Source organism: Nicotiana tabacum, chromosome 18 (assembly GCF_000715075.1).
Source record: "Nicotiana tabacum cultivar K326 chromosome 18, ASM71507v2, whole genome shotgun sequence".
Classification (NCBI taxonomy): Eukaryota; Viridiplantae; Streptophyta; class Magnoliopsida; order Solanales; family Solanaceae; genus Nicotiana; species Nicotiana tabacum.
In genome coordinates, this window is record NC_134097.1 from 156644497 (window position 1) to 156671290 (window position 26794).

General features: G+C 38.0%; 2 protein-coding genes across 5 annotated transcripts; one reads left to right on the plus strand and one right to left on the minus strand.

The window, feature by feature from the left end:
* Nucleotides 1–83: 83 nt before the first annotated feature.
* On the plus strand, nt 84–3417 carry LOC107793769 (uncharacterized). Of its 2 annotated transcripts, none has more exons than XM_016616204.2 (4): nt 84–460; nt 1550–1618; nt 2818–2990; nt 3078–3417. In XM_016616204.2, exons 1-4 carry the CDS (start codon nt 151–153, stop codon nt 3270–3272), a joined length of 747 nt encoding a protein of 248 aa, XP_016471690.1. In that variant the 5' UTR covers nt 84–150; the 3' UTR covers nt 3273–3417. The 2 variants fall into 2 exon arrangements, with proteins under 2 accessions (XP_016471690.1, XP_016471692.1); XM_016616206.2 differs by having other exon boundaries at nt 84–388.
* Nucleotides 3418–4654: 1237 nt separating this feature from the next.
* On the minus strand, nt 4655–10838 carry LOC107793768 (uncharacterized). Of its 3 annotated transcripts, none has more exons than XM_016616201.2 (9): nt 10699–10838; nt 9402–9727; nt 8463–8588; nt 8344–8383; nt 8172–8254; nt 7505–7573; nt 7341–7394; nt 6972–7100; nt 4655–6818 (listed from the first exon to the last, which is right to left on the minus strand). In XM_016616201.2, the coding sequence occupies exons 2-9, from the start codon at nt 9684–9686 to the stop codon at nt 5193–5195; spliced, it is 2412 nt and encodes an 803-aa protein (XP_016471687.1). In that variant the 5' UTR covers nt 9687–9727; nt 10699–10838; the 3' UTR covers nt 4655–5192. The 3 variants fall into 3 exon arrangements, with proteins under 3 accessions (XP_016471687.1, XP_016471688.1, XP_016471689.1); XM_016616202.2 differs by lacking the exon at nt 10699–10838 and adding an exon at nt 10528–10665; XM_016616203.2 differs by lacking the exon at nt 10699–10838 and adding an exon at nt 10116–10253.
* Between the last annotated feature and the right edge of the window lie 15956 nt (nt 10839–26794).

The following is a 26794-nucleotide window of genomic DNA, read 5'->3' on the forward strand; positions in this document are numbered from 1 at the left end:
CTATCTACTCAGCCAAAACAATCATCAAAATGACACCGTTTCACCTCAGAATTTACTTCTTATATAGTAATCTCTATAAATATCTCTCAAAGAGCTTCCGAAATCTTCACTCTCTCACTTTATTTCACTTTCCAAATCCAATCAAAAGCAATGATTCTACAAACCACAACCCATTCCTTCACATTTTCATCTCAACCCATTTCAAGAAACAATCTTTTCTTCAAAAATCTCACCTTTTTCACTTCTCCTTTGTTACCCAAATCTTTTTTACCTAATCTTGATTACAAGTTTTATTTTGGTAACAAAAGGAACTCACTTAGTGTTGCTAGTGGTAGAACTAAAACAACCATTGATGCTACTTTGCTTGAAGCTCCTGTAATATGGGCAGGTAGAGTTTGTGTTTTTTATGCTCTCTTGAAAGCTGGCTTAGCTGGATCTCCTTCTAATCCACTTGTCTCAGGTATTTTTTTTAAAGATAAAAAGCATTAAGAATAGGCAAATGGGGTTGTGTTTTTTATATGAAAAGTATGGGATTTGAGTATTTAGATTGATTTGTAGTGTAATAATGAGAAATGGGGTTATTTTGCTTTATGTGTAGAAGTGTTTTTTTTGAGTCTTTAGCTTGATTTGTAGCGTGTTAATGAAAAAATGGGGGTTCTTTCATTTACTTAGGAAGTGTGGTTTTTGATAATTTAGCTTGATTTGTAGTAGTGAGAGATGTTTTTTAATTTTTATTATATATATATATATATATATGGGAAAGTATGGTATTTGAATATTTAGCTTGATTTACAGTGTGATATTGAGAAATGGTACTGCTTTGTTTACTTGGGAAGTGTGGTTTTTGAGTATTTAGTTTGATTTGTAGTGTGATAATGAGAAATGGGGTTATTTTGCTTTATGTGTAGAAGTATGTTTTTTTGAGTCTTTAGCTTGATTTTCTAAATTGTTAATGAGAATTGGGGTTGTTTCTTAAATGGAAAAAACATGATATCTGATATTTAGCTTGATTTGTAGTGTGCTAATAAAAAATGGGATTGTTTTGTTTACTTGGGAAGTGTGATTTTTGAGCATTTAGCTTGATTTGTAGCGTGTAATGAGAAATGGGATTATTTTGCTTTATGTGGATAAGTATGTTCGTTTAGTCTGTAGCTTGATTCGTAAATTTTTAATGAGAAATGATGTTTTTTTATATGGAAAATCGTGATATCTGATATTTAGCTTGACTTTTAGTGCGATAGTGAGAAAGTGGGTTGCTTTTTTTTGGTATGGGGAAGTATGATATTTGAGCATTTAGCTTGATTTACAGTGTAATAATGAGAAATGGGGTTGTTTTTTTACATGGGAAAGTATGTTATTTGAGTATTAAGTTTGATTTACAGTGTGATAATGAGAAATGGGGTTGTTTTTTAGTATGGGAAAGTATGATATTTGAGTATGTATTTAGCTTGATTTTTGGTGTGTTAATGAGAAATGGGGTTGTTTTGTTTATTGGGGAAGTGTGGTTTTTGAGTCTTTTAGCTTGATTTGTGATGTGTTTTGGTTGTAGATTTGGAGGCTGATGGGAATGCTGATTTGGGTTTTGCCAAATGGTTTGAAGAGTTACAAAGCAAACCAGGTTTGTGGAGTTTCTTTGGTACATCTACTTTTGTTTGTATTTGTGCTCTAGGAATGAAGATTTGTACTGTATGAGTTGATCTATTGATATGCTGATCAACAATCTTCACTAGTCTTACTTCTAGAAAAATACTGGCTAAGTAGAGTGGTTCTTTCTTTTTTTCTTCTTTTTAATTCTTGTGGCAATTGATAGGAGTATTACTTACATGACCAGCTGTTTTGATCAATGTTCTAAAGTCAAGACTAGCTTAGGAAAAACCAACATAGTAGTTGGACATAAACTATATTTTGATGGGGTTTTAAGTCTTGAGCTCAACTTTAAATCCTTAAGGGGTCGTTTGGTATGGTGGATAAGCAAATATAATCCTGGGATAAAAATCTAGTACCACCTTATCCCTTGTTTGGTTACTAATTCTGGGATAGTTATCCCAGAATTAAAAATAGCACCGGGATAACTTACACATGCCAGAGGATGGAATAATAATCCCAGGATAAAGTGGTAAAATTAATAACCCAGGATTAATACAACATACCAAACAGTCAATAAGAAATAATACCAATATAACCAATCCCAGTATAACTAATCCTAGCATAACTAATCCCAGCATAACTAATCGCAGCATATCTTGTCTTCAAACCAAATGACTCCTAAGAGCTTTGTTAAGGCCTCATGGTTTTGTATCTGAGAAGAACTTCCAGATTAATAGGAAGAAAGATTAATCGGAATGAATAATAACTTTTCTTCTATGATCGATCAACATAAACATCAACACCTATAGCACAAAAAAAAGGGCTATGCTCTTTGTGCTGTCTTACATTGCCATAGGACACTGATTCTCACCTCCTTTGTCCTCCTTTTGGATGAAAGCAGTTGGAAGTGGACAAAATGAGGATTAACGAGAAGGGAATAACAACAATAAGAATTTGAATCTTCTTAATACATTCATGTTAATGGAAAATGTATTTTTGTCGTCGTACATGATGTTACTTGAACAAGTAGTTGCTTTGACAATGCCACTTGCTACCTCCAGCGGTCGTACATTTGCCACTTGCTATTGATAAATCTGTTCTGTTCACTCTTTGTTACATATGATTTACATATTTGTAAATGTAGTTGCTGCTTATCTGCAGACCAGTTATTCTCTGAACATTTTCTGCCGCTTGGTAAATGAAAAATTTAATGAAATTCTTGTTTACCAGAGAAGGAAGCTTCTGACAGAAGGAAATTAGTGAGCAAATGGCATCCCACTACTAAGGGAACACTAAGACGAAATTACAGGATACCATCTAAACCTGAAGGGCGACGCCTTCTGAAAGCCATTGCTTCCTTGTTATCAGACGATGACCACTTCAGAGATGCCACTTCTCACAAGGTAACGAGACCTTCAAATTTTTTTAGGTGTTGAACTACATAAATCTTTGTTCAATATTTCCTAAGAAGTATTTATTTTATCCTTCAGGGTTGTCAGATTAGGAGGGAGAGTGCTCATGGAGAAAGTGTCTGTTGCAACAATGTGCGAGCGTTGTTTGATGAGCTCCCCACGCCACATCTTACTGTCGAGATCACCCCTTTCCCTGCTGGTCCTCTAACTGAAAATGACTATGCAAAAGCTGAAAAACTAGAGAGGGTACTTAGATCAGGTCCTTCTGTCTAATTAGAGTAAGCCATATTGAACTCCTTTTCGTATGTATTTCTTCTCTTTGTACATAAGCAAGAGAAACTTGTGCAATGTTCCTACACCCCTTTTCCAACAATTTCTTGATTATTAAACAAAAGAAGTACAAAGTATATGATCATGAGATATCCAGCAAGGTGAAGATTGTTGACTAGCTTTTTCTGCATTACCTGAAGCCTAAGCGGTTGTTTGGTTGGGAAACAAGTTATTCCATGATTAATTATCTCGAGATTTTATTCCGGGATTGTTATCCTACCCTTCCATAGGTGGGATTAGTTATATTGCGATTTTATTCCAATCAAATATGGGATAAACTCATCTTGAATTTAATTTTGGGATTAATTATCCCGTATCCCGTACCAAACGAGCCCTTAGTGAACTCATTATCAGTTTCTATAAAAGTGAAGATTGTTATGAAGAGATTCTTTGTTCTAGTGAAAGCTTTTTATACCCGACTAAAAGTAAACGAAGTACAAAAAAATATGCATATAGATACAAAAAATAAATAAATGAAGGATCTATATACTGTCTCCTACCTCCTTCCAATTTGAAAGCAAAAAACATACAGCTCGTTGGGCTACCCGCTTCTTCCTTGTACTAGATTTTGACTTGAATTCCCCCTTAAAAGCGAAAACGTACTATATGCCTTTAAAATAAAAAGAAGGCCGGAAAAAAGAGAGAGCTTCTTTCTTTTCTAGCTTTGGCAGGAGGAATGAAAATCCTATCCTATATACAAAAAAAAGCACTTTGCCTAAAATCCCAAGTTGCCTCCCCTCTCCTCTGAGGCCTATCGCATCCGCGGACTAGAAAAAATGAACAAAAAGTAGTTAAGTCGTGAGATGATTTGGGTAAAGTTTATTCTTTCTATAAAAATAAATCTTAAGGGAAGAAATCTGGAAAACTAAACAATAAGTCATTGAGCATCATCCTCAAAATCAATTTAGGCATCGAATAGTATGCAACAAAGTATATATTTCAGTATAAACTTCTGCATAAATTAACATAATCCCCGTATCATTAATACATCATTTTGTTTTTGGGGAAGTTAAATACCATAAACAAACGTGATATTACTAATTCCCGTACTATAAGTTATTTCCTCCGTTCACTTTTACTTGTCCAGTATTTCAAAAATAAATTCACTTTTACTTGTCACTTTTAGCATATCAAGAGAAGACAATTTCTTTTTTCGTGTTATATCCACAATATTAATTACTCATTTCAGATCATTTTCTCAAATCCACTAAAAATATGCATAAATTAATATGGATATCATGGTAAATTCTGCACGTCATTTATTATTTCTTAAAGGGTGTTCAAAATCCACAGCGGACAAGTAAAAGTGAACAGAGGGAGTATATGAGAAATAAGTATTATTTAATACAAGGTAAAGAGTAAAATGCCCATAAATTAGGGAATCCCTACACCGTTCCTATATCAAATTATCAATCCATGTATTAATACTCACCAGTCACCACATAACAATAACTGCATTATTATTCGCTGCAAAAATAATTCTATATTATTATTCACCGCATAAACAATCCATGCGCTATAATCTCTGCAAAATAAGTGCTACTGTGCTAGTATACCATTCACCATCCACCCAAATTCCTTCAACAAGTAGGCACCAAGCAAGTACGGATATGCATCTTTTATAGAAGTGTTTCCTAAACACATTGCTTCTCCTGTAAAATATATCTATGAGAAAGCATTTTCTGCAATACAAGGGAAGGGAAATTGGAGGGGTTGGTTACTGTCTCTATGAACCCCAGTAAAAAGAATTGCATATTAAGAATTATAAGCGATACATGGACAACATAGAATTTTGCTTAAAGCAGGAGCGGGGGCGGGGGGGGGGGGGGGGGGGGAACTCGAAGATCAAATAACAACTTTGAATCATTTAACTCCAACAGAGGCCATCAAGTCTTCATATTCAGGATCACTCTCTTGTTTTTCTACCATTGCCGGATTACCACCAGGATGAGGACGCCGAGGGACAGAAGTGGGTGAGAAGGGGTCATATATTTGATGTGCTCCAGAGGAGCTGGAGACAGGCCTACTGTGTCGAAAGAAGACATTGTTGGGAGCCTCAAAATTTTGTGGTCGAAGCATGGCAGTTGGATTATTTTGCTGAAGAGGCATCGGGTTTCCTACTCTAGGAGAGAAAGAACCTACAGGATTCGGAGCTGGCCTAAAGTTCAGAGGTTGCATTTGAGGGCCGGTAGGTGAAGCTATACCCTGATTTGAAAATGCCGGGTGCCTAAATTGAGGGAGAGGGCCAGCAGGTCCTCGGGCGAAATCAGGTGACATGTGTGGTCCTGGCTGATTAATCTGATTGCTTAATAGAGGTCTTGGGAACCCTTGATTAACAGGTGGGGGATTTGTACTGTCTATTGCTGGTCGTAGATAAGGGCGCATCATCTGGTTTGGAGGTGAAAATTCCTGAGAACCAAATTGCCCAGCTGGCCTGGAAACAACTTGAGATGCTGGATTCTGTGGATGGTGAGGCTGGAATGTAAAATCACTACTGGCCTGCAGTGGTTTTGGAGCTCCAGAGGAAGGAGGTCTCATGGAATTAATATTAAGAGAACTTCCATGATTTGGATTAGGTGAGAGACTATGCATGACTTGTTGTCCGCTAGATACAGGGTGGTTCAAGAAATGAGCAGGGTTAGATCCTGAAGATGGATGCATTGGAGGCGGCATACGTGTTTGAGATTGAAAAACGGAATTCGTAGATGGAGCTGGTCCAGATGACTGGGGTGCTAAATTATGGCCATGTGAAACATCTAAATGTGGAGCGGTAGAGATGCCCATAGGTCGTGAAGAAAGATGATGACTTCCTTGACCCGTCTGGGTGTTCCATGGTGACTGTGACCATCCAGGAGAGCTCCCGCCTGGGGTCAATGGTCGGTCTGGGTATGCCATAGGAGGGATAGACTGAGGCATTGAAGACATAACAGATCTCAACCCCTGTGGAAACCCTGTTGGATTTGGTTGGCTCTGAGAAAATTGAGGTGGAGTCATATTGGATTGAGGTGGTGTAGACCCTAAAGATGGTATCAGATGTCTAGGTCCACCAATTTGTCCGAGATGAGTGGAAGGCATGAAAGGCTGCCGCATTAGTGGTGGTGCCTGTGGGCTAGAGTTAACAAAAGGGTTTCGCGGAACTGAACCAAATCCATCTGCCATACCCTGTGGTGGGCCAAAGGGTGAGGGTGCATTTGACAGGTTGGTAGGAGATGGAGATACTTGGTGAGGGTTGCTGACCAGGGATGCTGAAGAACTCCAGGAGTTAATGGGTCCTGGAAATGGAGTTACTGTATTCTGAGATGTAGGTCCAGGAAACCATTGTCCTTGATATGGCTGAAAATGACCTTGTAATTGAGCAGGTTGCGTCCCCACAACTGGTTGAGCCACCCCTTGATTTACTACAGGAGGAGTCGTTGGGCCTGGTGTTGCTTCGCCGGAAATAGTTTCTCCATCACCTGACGATTTTGCGGTAGTCGACGCTGGAGTAACCTGAAAGCCAAATGGAACACTTCACTTTATGACACAACCAAAACGAAGTTTCAAGAAAAACGCTATTGCATGGAAAAAGGAAAAAAATCTGAACTGCCAAACTGACATTGACAATAATACCGAGTAAAACACATCATACTACTGTTTACTTACTGAAGCTGGGGTAACCAGAAGTTCAATTAAAGCAACTGCAGCGTCAACCTTTTCATATGTCTCAGCTGATACTTGGACATACATTTCCTCATAAGCACCAGAATCATTTTCACCAGAAGTAGCTTCTATCTGGGACAGATGTAACACAGAAGTTAATTTTCAAGATATCATGTTGAATAATAAGAACATGCCGTTGCCGTTCGTATACGAGACTTGAAGCCCAAACACGACGATAGATTGCATACTGGGAGCCAGTAGGACATAGATTTTATAAAGCTCCTGTTCGGAGGTGTTCAAATGCCACTAAAAATTTATTTGAAGAATTACCTAGTCTAAAATATAAATGAAGGATTAAATTGGGGGCATTACCTTCTCTCCAGTATCTGCTTTGGTACCATAAACCTTTACTTGAGCTCCAGTTTCCTGGTTTTCAGTGATAAAAAAGCACTCAATGACCAGGAACTCTTTTGACTACTATGCGATCTACTCAATAAGTAGAACTTCAAAGGTCTTGGATGCTAGAAATTAATTACCTTTTCCAGTTGCTTATGAGCAGGGCCAAAAATCAAACCTATAAAATTGTACCCAGGATGTTCTTTGATCTGCATTGAAAACATGCAGAGATGCCTCATGAAGATCTACCACTTCACCTTTAGTGAGAATTATGCTTAGTCTTAGAGGAATCTAATTTCATGTCTCTTGATTAATATGCTTTTGAATTCCCATACTTGTATCATACAGCTTGACCTTAAATAAGTTAATACATCAATAAAGCAAAGCTTAACTCTTGGCAATCAGTCTAAAACAAAAGATACGACAATTAAAAATGTGTACATCTGCTTTTTCATATTTAAGCTGCTCCTTTTTGTTGTGGAAGCAAGAGTTGGTGCAAGGAGACGGACAACAATTTCTACATTAATCACCCACAGTGCAAAGTTTTTCTTGTTTTGCAAGGCAAGCAATCATGCTTATTGGTATTAATGCATTTTCAAATTTTATAAGATTTCAGTAGTAGTTACTAGAGTAGTAATTTTAAGCCGAGAAGTGTTATCCAATAAAATACAGACGATCCTTAAAATTGCTGCAGTTAATAAGAATTCGAAAAATTAAGAATCAACTCACAGAACCCAAAATGGAAGCTACTACAAGGAGAAAAGAAAAAGAAAAAACACAAAGTGCCAGAAACTGTATTAAACTTACAGGTAATGGGATCTTTGCCTCCTTGGGTACAGGCTTATAACCAGCAGGTGGCTTATAGCTGGGATTCAGTTTTAGAATCTCCCCTGAAAATGTATAAAAACAGGTAATTTGTATGGTATATTTGATAATGGAAGAGTAAAAGCCAGTACTCAAGGGATCAATCACAACATACCAATGGCTTCCTGTCTTTCAAGTTCCAGTGAACTCACGCTCTACATCCACAAAAGACATCAGCTTTTGAAGCTAACCCAAGCAAAATTTGCTACTAAAAGATCTTATAAATTATTTTACCTCATCATTAGGTTGATGGTCCGAAGACTCATGATCTTTAGCAGGGGAGGCTGACAGTGCGTCCTTGCTGCCTTCACCCTCCAAAGTCCTAGAACTCAGTAGCTGTGTTATTTGATCCACCCGACTCTGCCCAAAATTTGTACCATTACAAGGCAGCAATATCACTTAGTGGCACCTGGAGTAGGAATTCATAAAAGCCATTCACATAGAATGCACCGACTCTTAGGACCAATGAACAAAGGGAAATCTTTAATTGCCACCAAGCAATAAAACTCCTTCCCATAAAATTGAGGCCTTAAATGCCTGCAAAACATTTTTTTTGTGTGTGTGGTGGTGGGGGTGGGGGTGGGGGTGTTGTTGGGATGCTAGAGTCAATCGAATTACAAAGTTCAAGAAACGGTCCACTTGAGAAGAACAGGAACAACCATCAATTCCAAATCTAGGATGATCCTCATGTCGCATAAATATGTGTGTGGTTATGTTGTATCTACTGTTTTGAATTGATCAATGTAACATAATATATATACACTTCGAGAATTAATATGTGCACACTTCTTCATCATAAATTAAATGGATAGACTTATTGCACGTACTGTGTGTAAGTGTGGACTTATGCATATTCCATAACATAGTAAAAGTGAACTTTTATGGCAGTCAGTGCCCTTTGCCCATGTTGTGGATTTCACAGGAAAAGGCATGACAATGTTATAATTCTTTTGTATCTATATGGGAAACTTGTGCTGCATAGCCTGAAGGAGCACCAAAAAAAGTGTAATTTTGACACGTCCCTACAATACTGAGTTTGGAATTAATGGCAGTTTATATTCTTTTGATGAAGAATATAAAAGTTATTTCTTTCTGATGCTAGAAAGACTAAAAGGAACGTAAAAACCAATAAAAAGTGTAACTAGATATATATTTCAAAGCATTCTAAAGCACCTGATATGCCAAGGCTCTTGCTTTTCTGACAGTGGTATCTTGCGTAAGATCAGGGCCCCACTTGGTTTTCCTTTGCACCTGTTTACTGCTCTCTTCATTAACAGAATCACTACCTCCTTTTTTCCCTCCTCGATATACCGGAACCAATGAACCTGCTAACTTGTTTTTTGGTATCACAAATCCGGTTTTATTGGCAAACATAGAGATCTTTGGGCTGCTCAATGATGTTGCAGATGAAGCAGCCGTCTGGATGCGGCTAGATGCCTGCTCAAGTTTGGCGCTCATGTTTCCTTTTAAGCACACTCCAGTACTCGGTATACTAACACCTGCATTACGTTTGTGGTCAAGAAATCAATCCAATGGGAATCATAGCCAATTGAAAGCAAACTATACATTCAAGAAAAAAAACAATGTAAGTTGCCTATCTAATATTGAATTCAATTCTGGCCATAAGTATGTAAATCATTAGACAGCTAAATCAACAGAGATTAGTTCAAGCACTCATTGATACAAAAGAGGCAGCTAGTCAAAACTCCACCTAATTCCACCAAATTTAAGTATGTAAAAGCCACATTTTAACTAAACTACTACTTGTGCTACTACTACACTTATAAAGAAAAAGCATTAGCATTTAGATATTACAACATAAAAGAGCAGCCCGGTGCGGGGTCCGGGGAAGGGCCGGGCCACAAGATCTATTGTACGCAACCTTACCCTACATTTCTGCAAGAGGTTGTTTCCACGGCTTGAACCCGTAACCTCCTGATCACCTGGCAGCAACTTTACCAGTTACGCCAAGGCTCCCCTTCAGATATTACAACATAAGGATTTCTTTTTCCTTTTACAACATAAAGAGCTCTTTACAAATTCCATAGCTCGTAAATCTTAGAAAAGGCAACTGGAAATGAATATGAGGCAGGGTATCCAGTCCACTTTTGGCCTTCACTAATCTCCTATATGCTTTACATGGACCACATAAATTCCATGGCATAGACAAAATCATAAGAATAAGAAGTATGAAATCCACGGAATTGAAGAACTAACAATCTCACTATTGGGTAAAATCTCACTATTGGGTAAAATCTCACTATTGGGGTCTGGGGAGAGTAGAATGTACCAGACTTACCCCTCACTCGAAGTGTAGAGGCTATTTTCGGGAGACACTCGGCTCAACAGATAGACAATAATATCAGAAAAGAAGCACGGAATTGAAGAACCTTAATATCAAAAACCCACTTTGTATTTCAGACCTAAACACACAAAAAAAACACATTTTTATAAAGGAGAGATGAAGAACCTTAATTGAATAACTTGAAGTGTACTCTACAGAAGAAAAAACATGGTGGGGATAATTTGGGATTTTGGATTGCAAAAAATGGGGGAAAAAATTAGGATTTTGTGTGAGAATTGAAGAGTGAAAAGGATGATTGAGTGTCGAGTGAAGAGAGTGGAGGTTTTTTGAGGGTTAATGCAATAAGGGTTTATAATTCCAGTGATCCTTTTTTTTATTTGTCATTTACGTCCCAAACTTTACTTTAAAAATCAAACTGCTCCTTTAACTTTAAATAATTGACATTATCCTCCTCCTATTCTATATCTTTTTGCCCTTGTCAATCTCAACCCTTTCTCGATAGGCCAAATTCATTCACAGACCTTTAAAGTTGTCCGTCCTTTTCACTCAACACACTCTATCTTAAGTGTGTTTCTTTTAAATACTCCAAGCATAGCTCAAATGTGTCATTTGAACATAAAATTTGAAGGTAGTCAAACACAATAGGTGTGTGTAATTCACATGCCAAATTGACGAATAAGACGAGGACATATGAATTTAACAAGAAATTTTAAAAAAAAATGGAAAAAAAATTAAAAGTAAAAACGAGAACCCCACCCCACCATCGTCATCTTCCCCAAATGACCCATCCTTGCTAGAGAAATCAATTTCTGGTCATTTCTTTCCAACGATATCCTTCTTCTCCAATTTTTTTTTCCTCTTTCTTCACGTAGTAGCTTTCGCCTGAATTTGTTTGAAAGATCCAAATATGATTTCTTCTTCTTTAGATTCACGAAACTTCGCCGAAAAAATTAAAGTTTCGCCGAAATATTTTGAGATGTAAATCTGATTTTTCTTTAGATTTAATTCACAATTTTAATTTTGTTGAAAAAACAAAATTTTATCGGGAAAAATGAAGTTTCGCCGGAAAATATTACTGTTCAGATTTTTCTTCTTCCAAGGGCATCTCCAACCTTTACCCTATTTTTGGTCCCAAAATGGAGATTTACCCATTTTTGGGAATAACTTACTCCAACTATTCCCCAAACTTTTTTATATTCTTCTCTCTCTTCTATATTATTATTATCTTTCATTTCAATTTCATTTGTTAATTTCCATTAAACAAATTCCATCTTTTATTTTTATTAATTTGTAATTTCCATAATTAAAACAATTCTACAATAAAATTAACTTATAATTTTACATAAAAATAATAAATGCACGAAAATTAATTTATCAAAATTATACACCAAAGTTAAGATATAATATTAATATTATAAAGACATTGCATAAACATAATTAGGTATATATAAAGAGATAAATTAAAAGATTAAATAATAAAATAATGATAAAATGAATAGTAATGGTGAAATGAATAGTGTATCCCATATTTGAGGGAACACTATTCATCCCCCATTTTGGGGACAAAAATGGGGAGGGTTGGAGCTAAATTCTCCCAAAAAATTTTCCCATTATGGGAGATGGGGGCAAGGTTGGAGATGGGGGCAAGGTTGGAGATGGCCTAATTGTTAATTTTGTTACTTTTGACATATCCAAATGTTGACAAGAGAAGATGGAGGTAACAAGGCTTTTCTCTCTTGGTAAAGCTCACATGGTGGAGCTCTTTGATTCTTGAACTTAACTTTTGCTAATCTGGTAAGACTTTGTTGTTTTTGGGCTGAGAAGCTAGGTAAAGCTCACGTGGTGGTGCTCTTTGATTCTTCAACTTAATATTTGCTAACCTGACAAGATTTTGGCTGAGAAGTGCTCACATGATGGAGCTCTTTGATTTTCGCCGGAATGCTATAGCTAAACGTGAGGAAGAAGAATGGAGAACTGTAGGTGTTCTTCGTAGGTAGATAGAGATGTGAGAGAAAAAAAGTTACTACTTTATTTTTTCTATTTTTTTTTCCTATTAACGCTTGTTCTTTGAGACCCATGACAATATCATTATATGAAATGTCACGCTCTTTAAAGAGGTGGGCAGTTTACACTATGCCACACCAAAATTGTGTCTAACTGACATATTTGAGGTGTTCAAATGAAACAGACTTAAGATAGAATGTTTAAGCGAAAAAAGCGGATAACTTTAAGGGTTTGTTGATGTATTTGGCCTTCTCTGTACTAGTAAAGGATGCCCATGCATGAGCCCAATCACTATATTGCACGTCTTGTTTATTTATTTTTTTGAAAAGTTTGCACAATTTAACCGTCTCAAAATAATAATCAACTCTACTTTTTCGGATATTAATATAAATTATACATATCTATACATAATCAATATTTATTTTTCTAATTATTTTTTTGCCGATTGGACGCTGTCACGCCTCCTTTTTCCGGCACCGCGAGGGTACAAGGGAGTTTTTTCAGTTAAAGGACAATCGAAACGGGATTTGTTTATTTATTTCAGAGTCGCCACTTGGGAGATTTAGGGTGTCCCAAGTCACCAATTTAATCCCGAATCGAGGAAAAGAATGACTCTGTATTACAGTCTGCGAACCAGAAATCCGGATAAGGAATTCTGTTAACCCGGGAGAAGGTGTTAGACATTCCCGATTTCCGTGGTTCTAGAACGGTCGCTTAATCGTCATATTCGGCTTATTTATCTGATTTTATAAAATTATGAGCTCATGTGCAAGTTTTAACTCTTTACCGCTTTTATTATTATATTTATTTATTTTTTTAAAAAAAATGTGAACATCGTTTAAAACATGTCTTTGGATTACGTCACATGAAATGCACCCGCAATCCGGAACACATTTTTATTCAATGTTTTAGGATTTAGATTTGGGTCGCATGAAATGCGCATCCGAGTTTAAGAAGGTAAAATTAATTAAATCGCGCCTAAAGAGTCTAGCGCGTTATTATCTTTGGGGAAGGAAGTGAAATTCACTAAACAATCCATCCCAAATTCTAAGTATTTTTTTTAAATAAATAAATAAATAAATGAGATTGGAGAATCCTGCAAATTTTTGTATTGTTTACATCTATTTATTTTTAGCGAAATCCTTCCTTATTTCAAGAATATCCTTTAATGACTACATTTTTATTATTACTAAGTTTGTCTATAAATATAAAATCAATCTCTACATTCTGAAAAATAACATATTAAATAGAAGAGAAAAACAAATATCAACGGAAAGTAATAAAAATTATAATTATAAATACAACTTGAAATTGTCAAATAATTTTTTTTTTAAAAAAAAACTAATTATCCCATAGTCGGATTAAAAATCATATTGTTAGATGACTTGAGCTATTGAAATTAATTATTTACAAATACTGAAGATTAGAAATAATCTTGATTACTAAACCGTATTTCTAAAAATTAAATAATTTAACCTTAACTAACCTTGTTTTAATTCAAATCATGTCCTAATACTTGATTCGCAAAATTAATTCATGTTTTAACTGAATTTAGCTACATAATTCCGATTAACTTAACGTTGACGATACTAAAACCCTTATGAATAAAGAACTTAATCAATTTTGCCAAACTGATTTAATAAAGCCATTTTTACGTTATTTTCTTCTATTTTAATTATTTGATAGTTTAATCAGTAATGAACAGGCTTAAATATATACTACCTAATAATCAGGTTAAAACAAAACATTATTTAATACATCGCTACAATATGACTAATTATGCAAAACAACGGTGATTTACAGAATAATAATACATGAAATAACCTAAATGCAATTAATAAAAAAAACTAAATTAAAAATTTAAACTTCCATTCTTCATTTTCAGCTTACAAAAGGCCAAAATTACAGTTGTGTACCTGGTATTGTCAATATAAGAAGAAGAAAGTCAACCACGTAGTACGTAACACAACAACAATAATAATAACCAGCAATCCAGTCAACAGAAATCCCAGTGACAGATTTCAAAATCAAAATAAAATCCAGAAACACCAACAACAAACAACGGACAGAAACCAAGGGAATTTTCAGATTTTGAAAGGCTAATTAATGTTTAACCCTTCTTTTCTAAACCCGTATATCAGAATATTTATCAAGTGTGTACTACTCTCTCTTCGAATTTCCAGCTCCTTTTTTATTTGTATTTTTTTTTTGAAAGTTTTAATATTTTTTCGGAATTTCTTTCTCTCTTAAATATTCAGCTCTTTTTTTTTCTCTATATATCTCTCCTCTTTTTTCTGTCCCCTCAAAATCTGATTCAAGTCTTTTATTTATATCCCATCCCAAAACCCTTTAATCAATTAATAAATCAACCACTTTCTCCTACCAAACTCATTATCTTCCCACTCATCCCCCACTACATTAAACAAATATATCAACCCCACCCCATTACATCTTGTTCCCCATGCCTAACATAAACAAATACAATATTCCCCTCCACTACCTTATGTCTTGTCCCCCATTATATTAAACAATTATATCACCCACACCCCATTACATTTTGTCCCCTATGCTTAACATAAAGAATTATTCAAAATGTTCAATTCCCAAACTACCCCTCCGACCTTATTGCAATTACCAATTTACCCCTGAACGTACTGCAATTTACCAAACTACCCCCATCAGCTATAACCAATCAATTAATCAAACTCAACCAAAATATAGCAAATATGACCAATTTCTAACAATGTTCAACAATAAATTCAAACTAAATGATGAACAACAAAGAAACAACTAAAATTATCTTGATTGAACAACATCTTTAACAACAAACAAACCTACTTTCAGATTCAACACCAACAAACATGTATATTCAGATTTCTAAATTCAATAATCATTTGAACTTAAAATTAAATCTAACAACATTACAACCAACAATTTCTATATTAAAACTAAACAAGATCATGAAGCAAGCTGAAGAAATAATCATAAATGATAAACAACAAACAAGAAAATCAAACTATACAAATTTCGGATTCAAGATCAACCAAACAAAGTACGAACATAAATGAAAAGATTCAACAACAATAACAAACAAACTTTATTCAAACTTCGAATTAAACTTAAACAAAACAAATAAACATATTCAAATCACTAATCTTCAAATAATCAATTAATCTTTCTTAATTAAATCCAACAAAAATTATAACAAAGATACATGATTCAAAAATTAAAACCAAAACATAACTTCACATTAAATCACTGAATTAAAAACGAACTTCAAAAAATGAATACGAATTAAATCTATATTAACAACAAACAACGGATTTAAACGATTTAAACTAATACCTTTCTATATTAAAACTAAATCCTCTTAAAATTAATAAAACAAACTGAAAAATAATATAATTGAATCTTCAACTTAAATCTAACAACAATATAATTAAACTAACAATTTTTATCTGAAAATAAATAAGAAAAATAAAGCAAACTTATGCTAATTCAAAATCTGAAAATATCAAACAAATTATGGACGAAATAAAACTTAGAACAACTAACCGTAAATGACCAACGACGAACATCTAACGAACTCTAAACGAAACCAACGAAACTTGGACATAAACGGACTTGAAGACGACGAAGCAACAAGCATCAGTCGAGGTGAAAGATGAAGAAGAACGCAGCAAGAAGCAGAAGCAGCTGGAAAGGCAGCAGCAGCAGCGGCGCAGCAACGGCAGCAGCAGTAGCAGCGCAGCAACGACAGCTGAAGCAGCTCGACGCAGCAAGAAGCAGAAGCAGCTGGAACGCAGCAAGAAGGAGAAGCAGCTGGAACGCAGCAAGAAGGAGCAGACGATGCAGTAGGGGAAGCCATGGATGAGCTCAAACTCGACGATGACGAAGCTCGATGGAGGAGGGCAGCTATGGAGTTGTTGGTGCGTGTGTGTGAGTGTGACGGGGTGAGGGGGAAGGGCTGGAGGGGGTGGTCGTTGGGTGAGGGGAAAGGCAGCCATAGGAGAGGAGTTGGAGGTTTGAAGAAGAAGAAGGTAAGAGAGGGGGGGGATGGGTAGTTTTTAGGTTTTTTTTTTTTTGGGTTTTTTAGTTTTTTTTTTTTTTTGTGAAAATGTAATATAGGGGAGGGGGTGTTGGGATATTTGGGTTATGGACCGGGTCGACCCGGTTTGAAATGGACCGTGTCGTGGGGAAGGTTGGACAATTGTTTGGGCCTGGGGTTGAAATTTGAAGAAGTGGCCCAATCCGATTTTTCTTTGTATTTTTGCTCTTTTTCTTCTTTTATTTTTCTAGAACTAAATTATAAAAATACTTAAATTATTATTAAGAACTAAATTAAGTTATAAAAGCGCATATTAATTCCCAATAACAATTAACGCATAATTAAGTAATAATTAAGCATAAAATTGTGTATTTGGACATTAAATGCTAAAAATGCAAAAGATGCCTATTTTTTGTAATTTTTTAATTTTTGTAAAACAAACTTAATTACTAATAATTATAGAATTAAATCCTATATGCAAAAATGCGACATATTTTTGTATTTTTTTATTAATTTAACAAATAAACATGCACAAACAAATACAAATAATTATCCAAAAATATCACAAAAATTCTCAAAATTGCACACCAAGGAAAATCATTTTATTTTGAATTTTTTTTTGGGAGTAATTCTCATATAGGGCAAAAATCACGTGCTTACAGCTGCCCCTCTTTGCCCGAAGACACGAAGGGTTTTCGTGCAAAGATAAAGTGAGCGATTTTTGCCCATCCGAGTACTCCGTGTGAAGCAGTTTTTGAAAAAGATTTGAACGAACCTTTGCTTCAGAGATTTCCTACATATCTTGGGCTGAACAGGAATCAGGTCAATGTAGTTCGGGAAGTTTTGGTAGCTGGGACTACCATGGGACTGCAATGTTACTGCTGTTGCATGCTACTTTTACTGTTTGTTGACCTCCTTATTACACCATGCTTTAAAAGAAAATACGAAGCTAGACTAAGCTAGAAATTACAGAATCTTATCTGTCTTCCCCTTACTCTGGTTGCCTTGCTTTCTTGTCGGCTTGTGTTTCCTCTGGTGCCTTTCTTTCAAAAACTGCTGGGATGACACTTGCCTTTTTCCTTCTTGAACATAAGTTTTATTATTCCGTTCTGTCTGCTGGGGACACTATTCCTTCATTAAAGCGTGTTATGCTGGGGATTTTTGTTGTATCCTTCTCATTACTGATTTCTCTGTTTGATCTGGAAATGCGTTCCTCTGTTCTGCAGGCAGGCTCCTGACTTCAATCTTAACTTTTGAAAGATGACACAACCTCAATTCTCCAGGCGGGCTCCTGACTTCAACAACTTTAAAAATATAACAACCTCCGTTCTCCAGGCGGGCTCCTGACTTCAATAACTTCTTTAATTTTATCACCTCCGTTCTCCAGGCGGGCTCCTGACTTCTTCAATTCCTTAAAATTTTATCACCTCCATTCTCCAGGCGGGCTCCTGACTTCTTCAACTTAAAATATATCAACCTCCGTTCTCCAGGCGGGCTCCTGACTTCAACAACTTCTTAAATTCTATCACCTCTATTCTCCAGGCGGGCTCCTGACTTCTTCAAATTCTTGCATTTTATCACCTCCATTCTCCATGCGGGCTCCTGACTTCTTCAACTTTCTCAAAATTTTAACACCTCCATTCTCCAGGCGGGCTCCTGACTTCTTCAATTCCTTAAAAATAACACCTCCATTCTCCAGGCTGGCTCCTGACTTCTTCAATCGTTAAAAATAACACCTCCAGTCTCCAGGCAGACTCCTGACTTCTTCAACTTCCTTAAAAATAACACTTCCATTCTCCAGGCGGGCTCCTGACTTCTTCAACTTTCTCAAAATTTTAACACCTCCATTCTCCAGGCGGGCTCCTGACTTCTTCAAATTTAAAAATATAACAACCTCCGTTCTCCAGGCGGGCTCCTGACTTCAATAACTTCTTAAATTTAATCACCTCCATTCTCCAGGCGGGCTCCTGACTTCTTCAACTTCCTTAAAAATAACACCTCCATTCTCCAGGCGGGCTCCTGACTTCTTCAATCGTTAAAAATAACACATCCATTCTCCAGGCGGGCTCCTGACTTCTTCAACTTCCTTAAATATAACACCTCCATTCTCCAGGTAGGCTCCTGACTTCTTCAACTTTCTCAAAATTTTAACACCTCCATTCTCCAGGCGGGCTCCTGACTTCTTCAAATTTAAAAATATAACAACCTCCGTTCTCCAGGCGGGCTCCTGACTTCAATAACTTCTTAAATTTAATCACCTCCATTCTCCAGGCGGGCTCCTGACTTCTTCAACTTCCTTAAAAATAACACCTCCATTCTCCAGGAGGGCTCCTGACTTCAATAACTTCCTTCAAAATTGGTGTTTTATTCCTCTGAAAATTGCTGGGGATAACACCGATATTTTATTTCATCAATGTGTCATTTTCCCTCCTTTAAAGACTATTTCCTTTAAAGCTGGTGCTTTCACTTCCCTGAAACCTGCCGGGAATAACACTGCTGGGGAATTATCTTTCTCCTTTTAACAATGGTGGGGATGATACTGATTATCTTGCTTCTTCCAAGATTGCTTTTCTCTTAAAACTTGTATCTCCCTTCTCGTATACTACTGGGTATTTTTTCCTTCCTTCAACACTTGTGTTATTTTTTTTCAAATGACAATCTGATTTTAAAAAAGTTTTCGTAATGAGAAAAAAAAAATTTCTGCCCCAGTTTGATGATCTTCTCTGTGACCCTGTCTTCCTGCGGTCAATAATATTTCTTTTCCCTGTTTCAAATCAAAGAAAAATTTATTAGTTTAAAATGGAGGCGAGTGGTCGTGCCACTTCTGCTGAGGATGGGTTTTCCCTCTTCTTTTCCTTTCATTGCTATAAAACTTGCTAGGGAGAATATTGATTGTTGGGGCTGATATTCCTGCTGGGGATGGTTGTCGTTCTTCTTCCTTCCCGCTCCGTGTCGTCCGACCATTGTGGAGCTTGGTCGAGAATCTGTCGGAGTTGTCCTTGTGTTTCGCAAATCTGCTGAGGATCATCTTGGGATTTGATCCATAACTTCTCTTGGAAATTTGGGCCTCTTAGGATCTAGCCCCATTCATCATTTGGTCTTGCGACAAACTTCCTTTCATTTTGTCGCCTTATCTTTGGCTTGTCCTTTTCGCATTTCGCCTTGCACCATTTTGGCAATTGGTAGTAAACTCTGAAAATCCTTTTCAAAAATAAACTACTGGGGAAATGAAATCTTTTAAACTAAGAAATGAAAGAGTGATAATTTTAAAGATAGAAAAAGAAGTCTTTCTGAGCAAACGCTGGGGAAAAAGAAAAGAAAAGAACTTACCTGAACGATATAACCAATCCCAATGATCATGTCGTACATTCCAGATCGATCAACCTAGTCTATTTGTATCAATCAATCTTTCGGATGGGCTCATCTCGCTGGGGATAAATAAATACTCAACTTTTCCAACGGTGGACCTTTTCCGCCAACCTCGCCTTGTCGCCTCATAGTGCCCCTCGAGGGGTTTTCACTAATAAGACTCTCTCATTTCTCTCAACTCTCGTTGCCTTATGGTGCCTGTGAAGGTTTTCACCAAAAAGACTCTCATTTTGTTTTATTTTTCAGCTGGGGATTGGAGCGTGTCGATACGACGCTCTTTGTTGGGGGATTCTTTCGGCTATCAATTCATTTCTAGTTTATGATCCTCTTCTCTGCTGGGGATCAGAGGGTTGTTCCTAACTTCCATGTGCATGAAGTTGGCACTTCTCGGATATTGATCGGGAGGTCTTTTTTGGACATCAATAGGGATTTTTGTGTGGGGTTAAAAGAAAAGGCTATCAAAAAGCTCAAAATAATTTTGACGGGTAAAACATTACAACTCTTGGAATCAAACTTTCTTTTCCAAAATTATAAACACAACTTCTGCTCCAGTTTTTCTTGCTTGGGGATTCTTATTATTTTTGTTACACTATGACCGAGCCGCGAGGCGCCTACGTATCCTTCTTTGAGGAATCAGGTCAAACATAGTTCTCATCCTTTGTTTTTCTTGTGATTTTTCTTTTGTCTTTATTATTTTTTTTTCTTTTTATCTTTTATTTTAATTACTGACTCCAAAAGAGGGATATGAAAGAATAAATAAGGATAAAAAGGGTAAGCAAATGTTAAGGTGTTTGGATAGAAGAAAGAATTGCCTCCGTCATTTCATTCTCCGATAAATGCCAACCACAAACAAATGACAATTACAATCAAAAGAGATCATACATAATATCTTTTAACTGCGTCGGAATTGATAGCCATGTCGATGCATTTCCCTTCGATATCTGTTAAACATAAAGCGCCATTGGACAACATTCTGGTTACAATGAATGGTCCTTGCCAATTCGGGGCGAACTTGCCCTTTGCTTCTGCTTGGTGTGGCAGGATTCGTTTCAACACTTTTTGCCCCACTTCAAATTTTCTGGGGCGCACCCTCTTGTTGTAGGCTCTTGCCATTCTCCTTTGATATAACTGGCCATGACACACAGCTGCCAATCTTTTTTCATCAATCAAGCTCAACTGCTCCAAACGGGTTTTGACCCACTCATCATCATTAATCTTAGCCTCGGCGACAATCCGAAGGGAGGGAATTTCAACTTCTGCCGGTATTACTGCTTCAGTCCCGTAGACCAACAAATAAGGGGTTGCACCTACTGAGGTTCGGACGGTAGTGCGATAACCCAACAATGCAAATGGTAATTTTTCATGCCATTGCCTGGATCCTTCTACCATCTTCCTCAGTATCTTCTTAATGTTCTTGTTGGCCGCTTCAACAGCTCCATTTGCCTTGGGGCGATAAGGTGTGGAATTACGGTGTGTAATCTTAAACTGTTCACATACTTCTCTCATCAAATTACTGTTAAGATTAGCACCATTATACGTGATTATCACTTTCGGGATCCCAAATCTACAGATGATATGGGAATGGACAAAATCCACTACTACCTTCTTGGTTACTGCCTTGAAAGTTTTGGCTTCAACCCACTTAGTAAAATAGTCGATGGCCACCAGAATGAACCTGTGACCGTTCGAAGCTGCCGGTTCAATAGGCTCAACGACATCCATGCCCCATGCCACAAATGGCCATGGTGCTGATATTGTGTGCAATTCCGTTGGTGGAGAATGAATCAGATCTCCGTGTATCTGACATTGATGGCATTTTCGTACGAAAATGATACAATCATGCTCCATAGTGAGCCAATAATATCCTTCTCGAAGAATCTTTTTCGCCAATACATATCCGCTCATATGTGGCCCACAAACTCCAGCATGTACTTCTGTCATAACTGTCGTGGCTTGGCTGGCATCTATACATCTCAGCAATCCCAAATCTGGGGTTCTTTTGTACAACACTCCTCCACTGAGGAAGAAACCATTTGATAATCGCCGAATGGCTCTTTTTTGATCTCCGGTGGCCTGCTCCGGGTATATCCCCATCCTGAGGTACTCTTTGACGTCATAAAACCATGGCTCGCCATCCACTCCTTCCTCTATCATGTTGCAGTAGGCATGCTGATCACGAACCTGGATGTGTAACGGGTCAACATGAATTTTGACTGGGTGATGCAACATTGATACTAAAGTGGCCAATGCATCGGCAACCTCATTGTGAACTCTTGGGATGTATCTGAACTCCACTGATCGAAATCGTTTGCTCAGATCGTGCAAACATTTTCGATATGGTATGAGTTTCAAATCCCGTGTTTCCCATTCACCCTGAATTTGATGCACCAGGAGGTCCGAGTCCCCCAAGACCAAGACGTCCTGGACATCCATGTCTGCCGCTAATCGCAAACCCAAAATGCATGCTTCATACTCAGCCATGTTGTTGGTATAGTAGAAACGCAGTTGAGCTGTAACAGGGTAATGATGTCCTATTTCAGAAATAAGCACTGCTCCTATTCCAACTCTCTTCGCGTTTGCGACTCCATCAAAGAAAAACTTCCAACCTGGTTCCTCAGGTAAGTCTAACTCATCTATATTCATTACCTCCTCGTCAGGAAAATACGTCCTCAACGGCTCATATTCTTAATCAACCGGATTCTCAGCCAAGTGATCTGCCAATGCTTGGGCCTTCATGGCTGTCCTCGTCACGTAGACGATGTCAAACTCCATGAGTAGTATTTGCCTTTTTGCCAACCTTCCTGTGGGTATAGACTTCTGGAAAATATACTTTAACGGATCCAGACGGGAAATGAGATAAGTAGTATATGCGGATAAATAATGTTTCAACTTCTGGGCCACCCAGGTTAGGGCGCAACATGTCTTCTCGAGTTGAGTGTACTTAACCTCATATACTGTAAACTTCTTGCTGAGATAATAGATGGCTTGCTCTTTTCTTCCTATAATGTCGTGTTGCCCCAACACACAACCAAAAGAATTCTCCAAGACCGTTAGATAAAGAATTAACGGTCTTCCCGACTCAAGGGGAACCAATACCGGTGGATTTGATAAATATTCTTTGATCTGGTCGAATGCCTCCTGACATTCCGACGTCCATCCTATTGCAGCATCCTTCTTTAACAGCCGAAAAATGGGTTCACAGGTTGCTGTGAGTTGAGCAATAAATCTGTTGATGTAATTCAATCTTCCCAACAGACTCATTACTTCTGTCTTGTTCTTTGGCGATGGCAACTCTTGGATAGATTTGATTTTTGATGGATCCAGTTCAATACCTCGCCGACTAACAATGAATCCCAAAAGCTTCCCAGATGGAACACTAAATGCGCATTTGGCCGGGTTGAGCTTAATATCATACCTCCGAAGTTTTTGGAAAAACTTCCTTAGGTCTGCTATGTGGTTCTCCTGATGCTTGGACTTTATGATGACATCGTCTACGTACACTTCAATTTCTTTGTGGATCATGTCATGAAACACAGTTGTCATTGCTCTCATGTACGTTGCCCCAACATTCTTCAAACCAAATGGCATTACCCGGTAGCAATAAGTTCCCCATGGCATAATGAAGGCTGTCTTTTCTGCATCTTCCTCATCCATCAGAATCTGATGATACCCAGCATAGCAATCCACAAAAGATCCAATCTCACGTCCGGCACAATTGTCGATCAAGATATGGATATTGGGTAAAGGAAAGTTGTCTTTAGGGCTTGCCCTATTCAGATTGCGGTAATCGACACACACCCTGATCTTTCCATCTTTGTTTGGTACCGACACCACATTAGCCAACCAAATCAGGATATCGAGTGACACGAATAACCTTTGCTTGCAGCTGCTTGGTTACTTCTTCTTTAATCTTCATACTCATATCCGTTTTGAACTTCCTCAATTTTTGCTTGACGGGAGGGCACGCCGGGTCAGTGGGCAATTTATGAACAACTAAATCTGTGCTTAACCCCGGCATGTCATCATATGACCATGCAAAAACATCTTTGAATTCAATAAGTGTTTTGATCAATTCCTCCCTGATATTTGGTGCAATGTGGATGCTTATTTTAGTTTCTCTGATATCGCCGGCATCCCCTAAATTGATGGCTTCTGTGTTATTTAAGTTGGGTTTGTATTTTTCTTCAAACTGGCTTAACTCCCTGTTTATCTCCTCGAATGCTTCATCCTCATCGTATTCCGACTCATTATCATAATCGACCTCTTGTATGATTAGCTCGGAATTAGATTGATCTTTTAGATTAGGTTGAAGATCCATTGTGCATGCCATGTCATTAGAACCAGTATGAAAAGAACTGTTCCGAAAAGAAACGAAAGAAACAAAATTAAAATAATAGAAAATATTAAAGAAGAAACTTTTCGTTTTATTTATAGGATAACAAGGTTTCACACTGTATTCAAAAAAGAAATCTGGATTACAACCCTGGAATAATCCAGAAAACAGAAAAGGAAAATCAGAATCAACTACCAAGACTCCCTCCAAGTAGGAAGAGGAGTAGTCGTCCAATTGTTGACCTTGACTTTGGGACCCACAAATTGTATGTCTGCCTTACTGGAGCCCTCTCCAGCTTCTATCATGTTGACGTCGGTAAACATTCTTCCAAAGCATTCATTCAAATCTCCGTTTGACCCCATCAGAGGTCCAAGAACTTCGGGGACTGGCAACTTTCTGCATCCTGCTTTGACAAATGATCTGGACAGGCGTGGGACTGGTTTAGGAAGGACCCAAACTCTTTTCTTCAATTTGCGGGCTCGCTTCACATCCGCTGCGGTAGGCTTGAATCCTAACCCAAAAGTTTCCAGGTTCTTGGGCAAAGAAACTGGCTGGATCATTCCCTGCAAATCAACCCCCAGACCTTTCCCTGGTACAAACCCATTATTCAACATTTCTGCTGCTATCATGAAGGCTGCAGCTGTGATTCTGGGAAGTGGAAGGCCCTCGCCCTCAGGAATTTTGTCTACAGAGACTGCATCAAAAACCTGATAAACCCATGGGCCCTTATCATCGTCGGTTTCTATGAAGGGCACAATAGCATCACTGATGGCGTGTGTGCCATCATCCCCGTGTATCACAATATCTTGTCTATCCCATTCAAATTTGACCACTTGATGCAGTGTAGAAGGTACTGTCTTAGCTGCATGGATCCATGGTCGACCCAACAAAAGATTGTACGACACTGCCACATCTATTACTTGGAATTCCATAGTGAACTCAACTGGACCAATGATTAGTTCCAGTACGATATCACCTACTGTGTTAATGCCGCCTCCATCAAAACCTCGGACACAGACACTGTTCTGGCGGATCCTGTCATCAGCAACCTTTAGCTTGTTGAGAGTGGCCCAAGGACAGATATTGGCACTTGACCCGTTATCAATTAATGCTCGAGTGACCACCGATTCTTCGCATTTTACCGTCAGATAGAGTGCTTTTGTTGTGCTCAGTACCCTCTACCGGTAACTCATCATCAGAGAATGTCACTCGGTTTACTTCAAAGATCTTGTGCGCTACCTTCTCCAAATGGTTCACTGAGAGTTTGTCCGGGACATAGGCCTCATTCAGAATCTTCATTAAGGCCTGACAGTGATCGCTTGAATGGATTAACAAGGATAACAATGAAATCTGGGATGGGGTCTTTCTCAATTGCTCTATAATTGAGTAATCCTGTGCCTTCATCTTCTTCAAAAATTCCTCTGCCTCTTCCTCTGTTACAGGTTTCTTTATTATTTCAGGATTGACTTTTCTCAACTCTGCGGGAGCAAAACACCTTCCTGATCGAGTTAACCCTTGTGCCTCGCATACGTCTTCTACAACCTCCTTCCCCTTATGCGTCACCGTCACTTGACTGTAGCTCCACGGCATAGCCTTCTCACTTGTTATCGGCAACTGTATGACCGGCTTGATAACAACTGGTCCCATATGGACCCCTTTTACTACCAACCTTGGTTTGTTTGTCACTCCCTGCAACACTGCTTTGACCAACTCTGGCCTCTTCTCAGTAATAGATGACCCTTTCCCTGCTATCACAAAGGGCTTGTCATATACCTTTCCCGACTGTACCACTGCCTTTCCACTGGTCGACTCTTCATTAGTACTGGCGCAAATCATCATTACTGTTTGTGAGGGTGTTTTTGGTTTCCCTCTCTCGTGCACTAATTCGATCATGTGGGCTTCATGGTGCACCGGTAACGGATTTTCATTGATGTTGGGGGCCCCTGGTGCCTTAACCTCGATCCTATTTGTGTCAATAAGATCTTGTATAGCAGTCTTTAGCTTCCAACATTTCTCAGTATCGTGCTCGGGAGCACCCGAACAATATTCGCAGCTCACTGAATGGTCCAGATTTCTGGGAAGGGGATTTGACAATTTGGTTTCAACAGGGCTCAGTAGGCCTATCTGTTTCAACTTGTGAAACAGAGTAGTATAGGTTTCTCCCAACGGAGTGAATGTTCTTGGCTTCTGCATCCTTTCGTTCCTGAAAGCCTGATTTCTGCGGAAGTTCGGCCCTGAAGGATTCCTGTAGGCCCTCGGTGGTGGATATGTTTTTGTAGAGGTAGATATGTATGTTGGGGAGCCGGTACATGCCATTGCGGATGAACCGGAGGCTGGGTATAAGTTTGGGCGTGATGTATGGAAAAATGTTGTTCTTGTGGCGGGTAGTAGGGTTGTGGAGGGTTGTATGGATTGTGTGGGTAGTTTAGATGATGGGGTCTGGATTGGTAATGAGGGGAAGGGCCTTTAGATCTGGACCAATTGCCTGCCTTTATTGTCGTGACTTC

Coding starts and splice junctions, on each gene's coding strand:
- LOC107793769 (XM_016616204.2), top strand. CDS start 151: ATGATTCTACAAACCACAACCCATTCCTTCACATTTTCATCTCAACCC. Junction 1,619..2,817: donor AGAGTTACAAAGCAAACCAG/GTTTGTGGAGTT, acceptor CTTGTTTACCAG/AGAAGGAAGCTTCTGACAGA. Junction 2,991..3,077: donor GAGATGCCACTTCTCACAAG/GTAACGAGACCT, acceptor TTTATCCTTCAG/GGTTGTCAGATTAGGAGGGA.
- LOC107793768 (XM_016616201.2), bottom strand. CDS start 9,686: ATGAGCGCCAAACTTGAGCAGGCATCTAGCCGCATCCAGACGGCTGCT. Junction 8,384..8,462: donor ACCATCAACCTAATGATGAG/GTAAAATAATTT, acceptor TTGTGGATGTAG/AGCGTGAGTTCACTGGAACT. Junction 7,101..7,340: donor AAGCAGATACTGGAGAGAAG/GTAATGCCCCCA, acceptor CATCTGTCCCAG/ATAGAAGCTACTTCTGGTGA.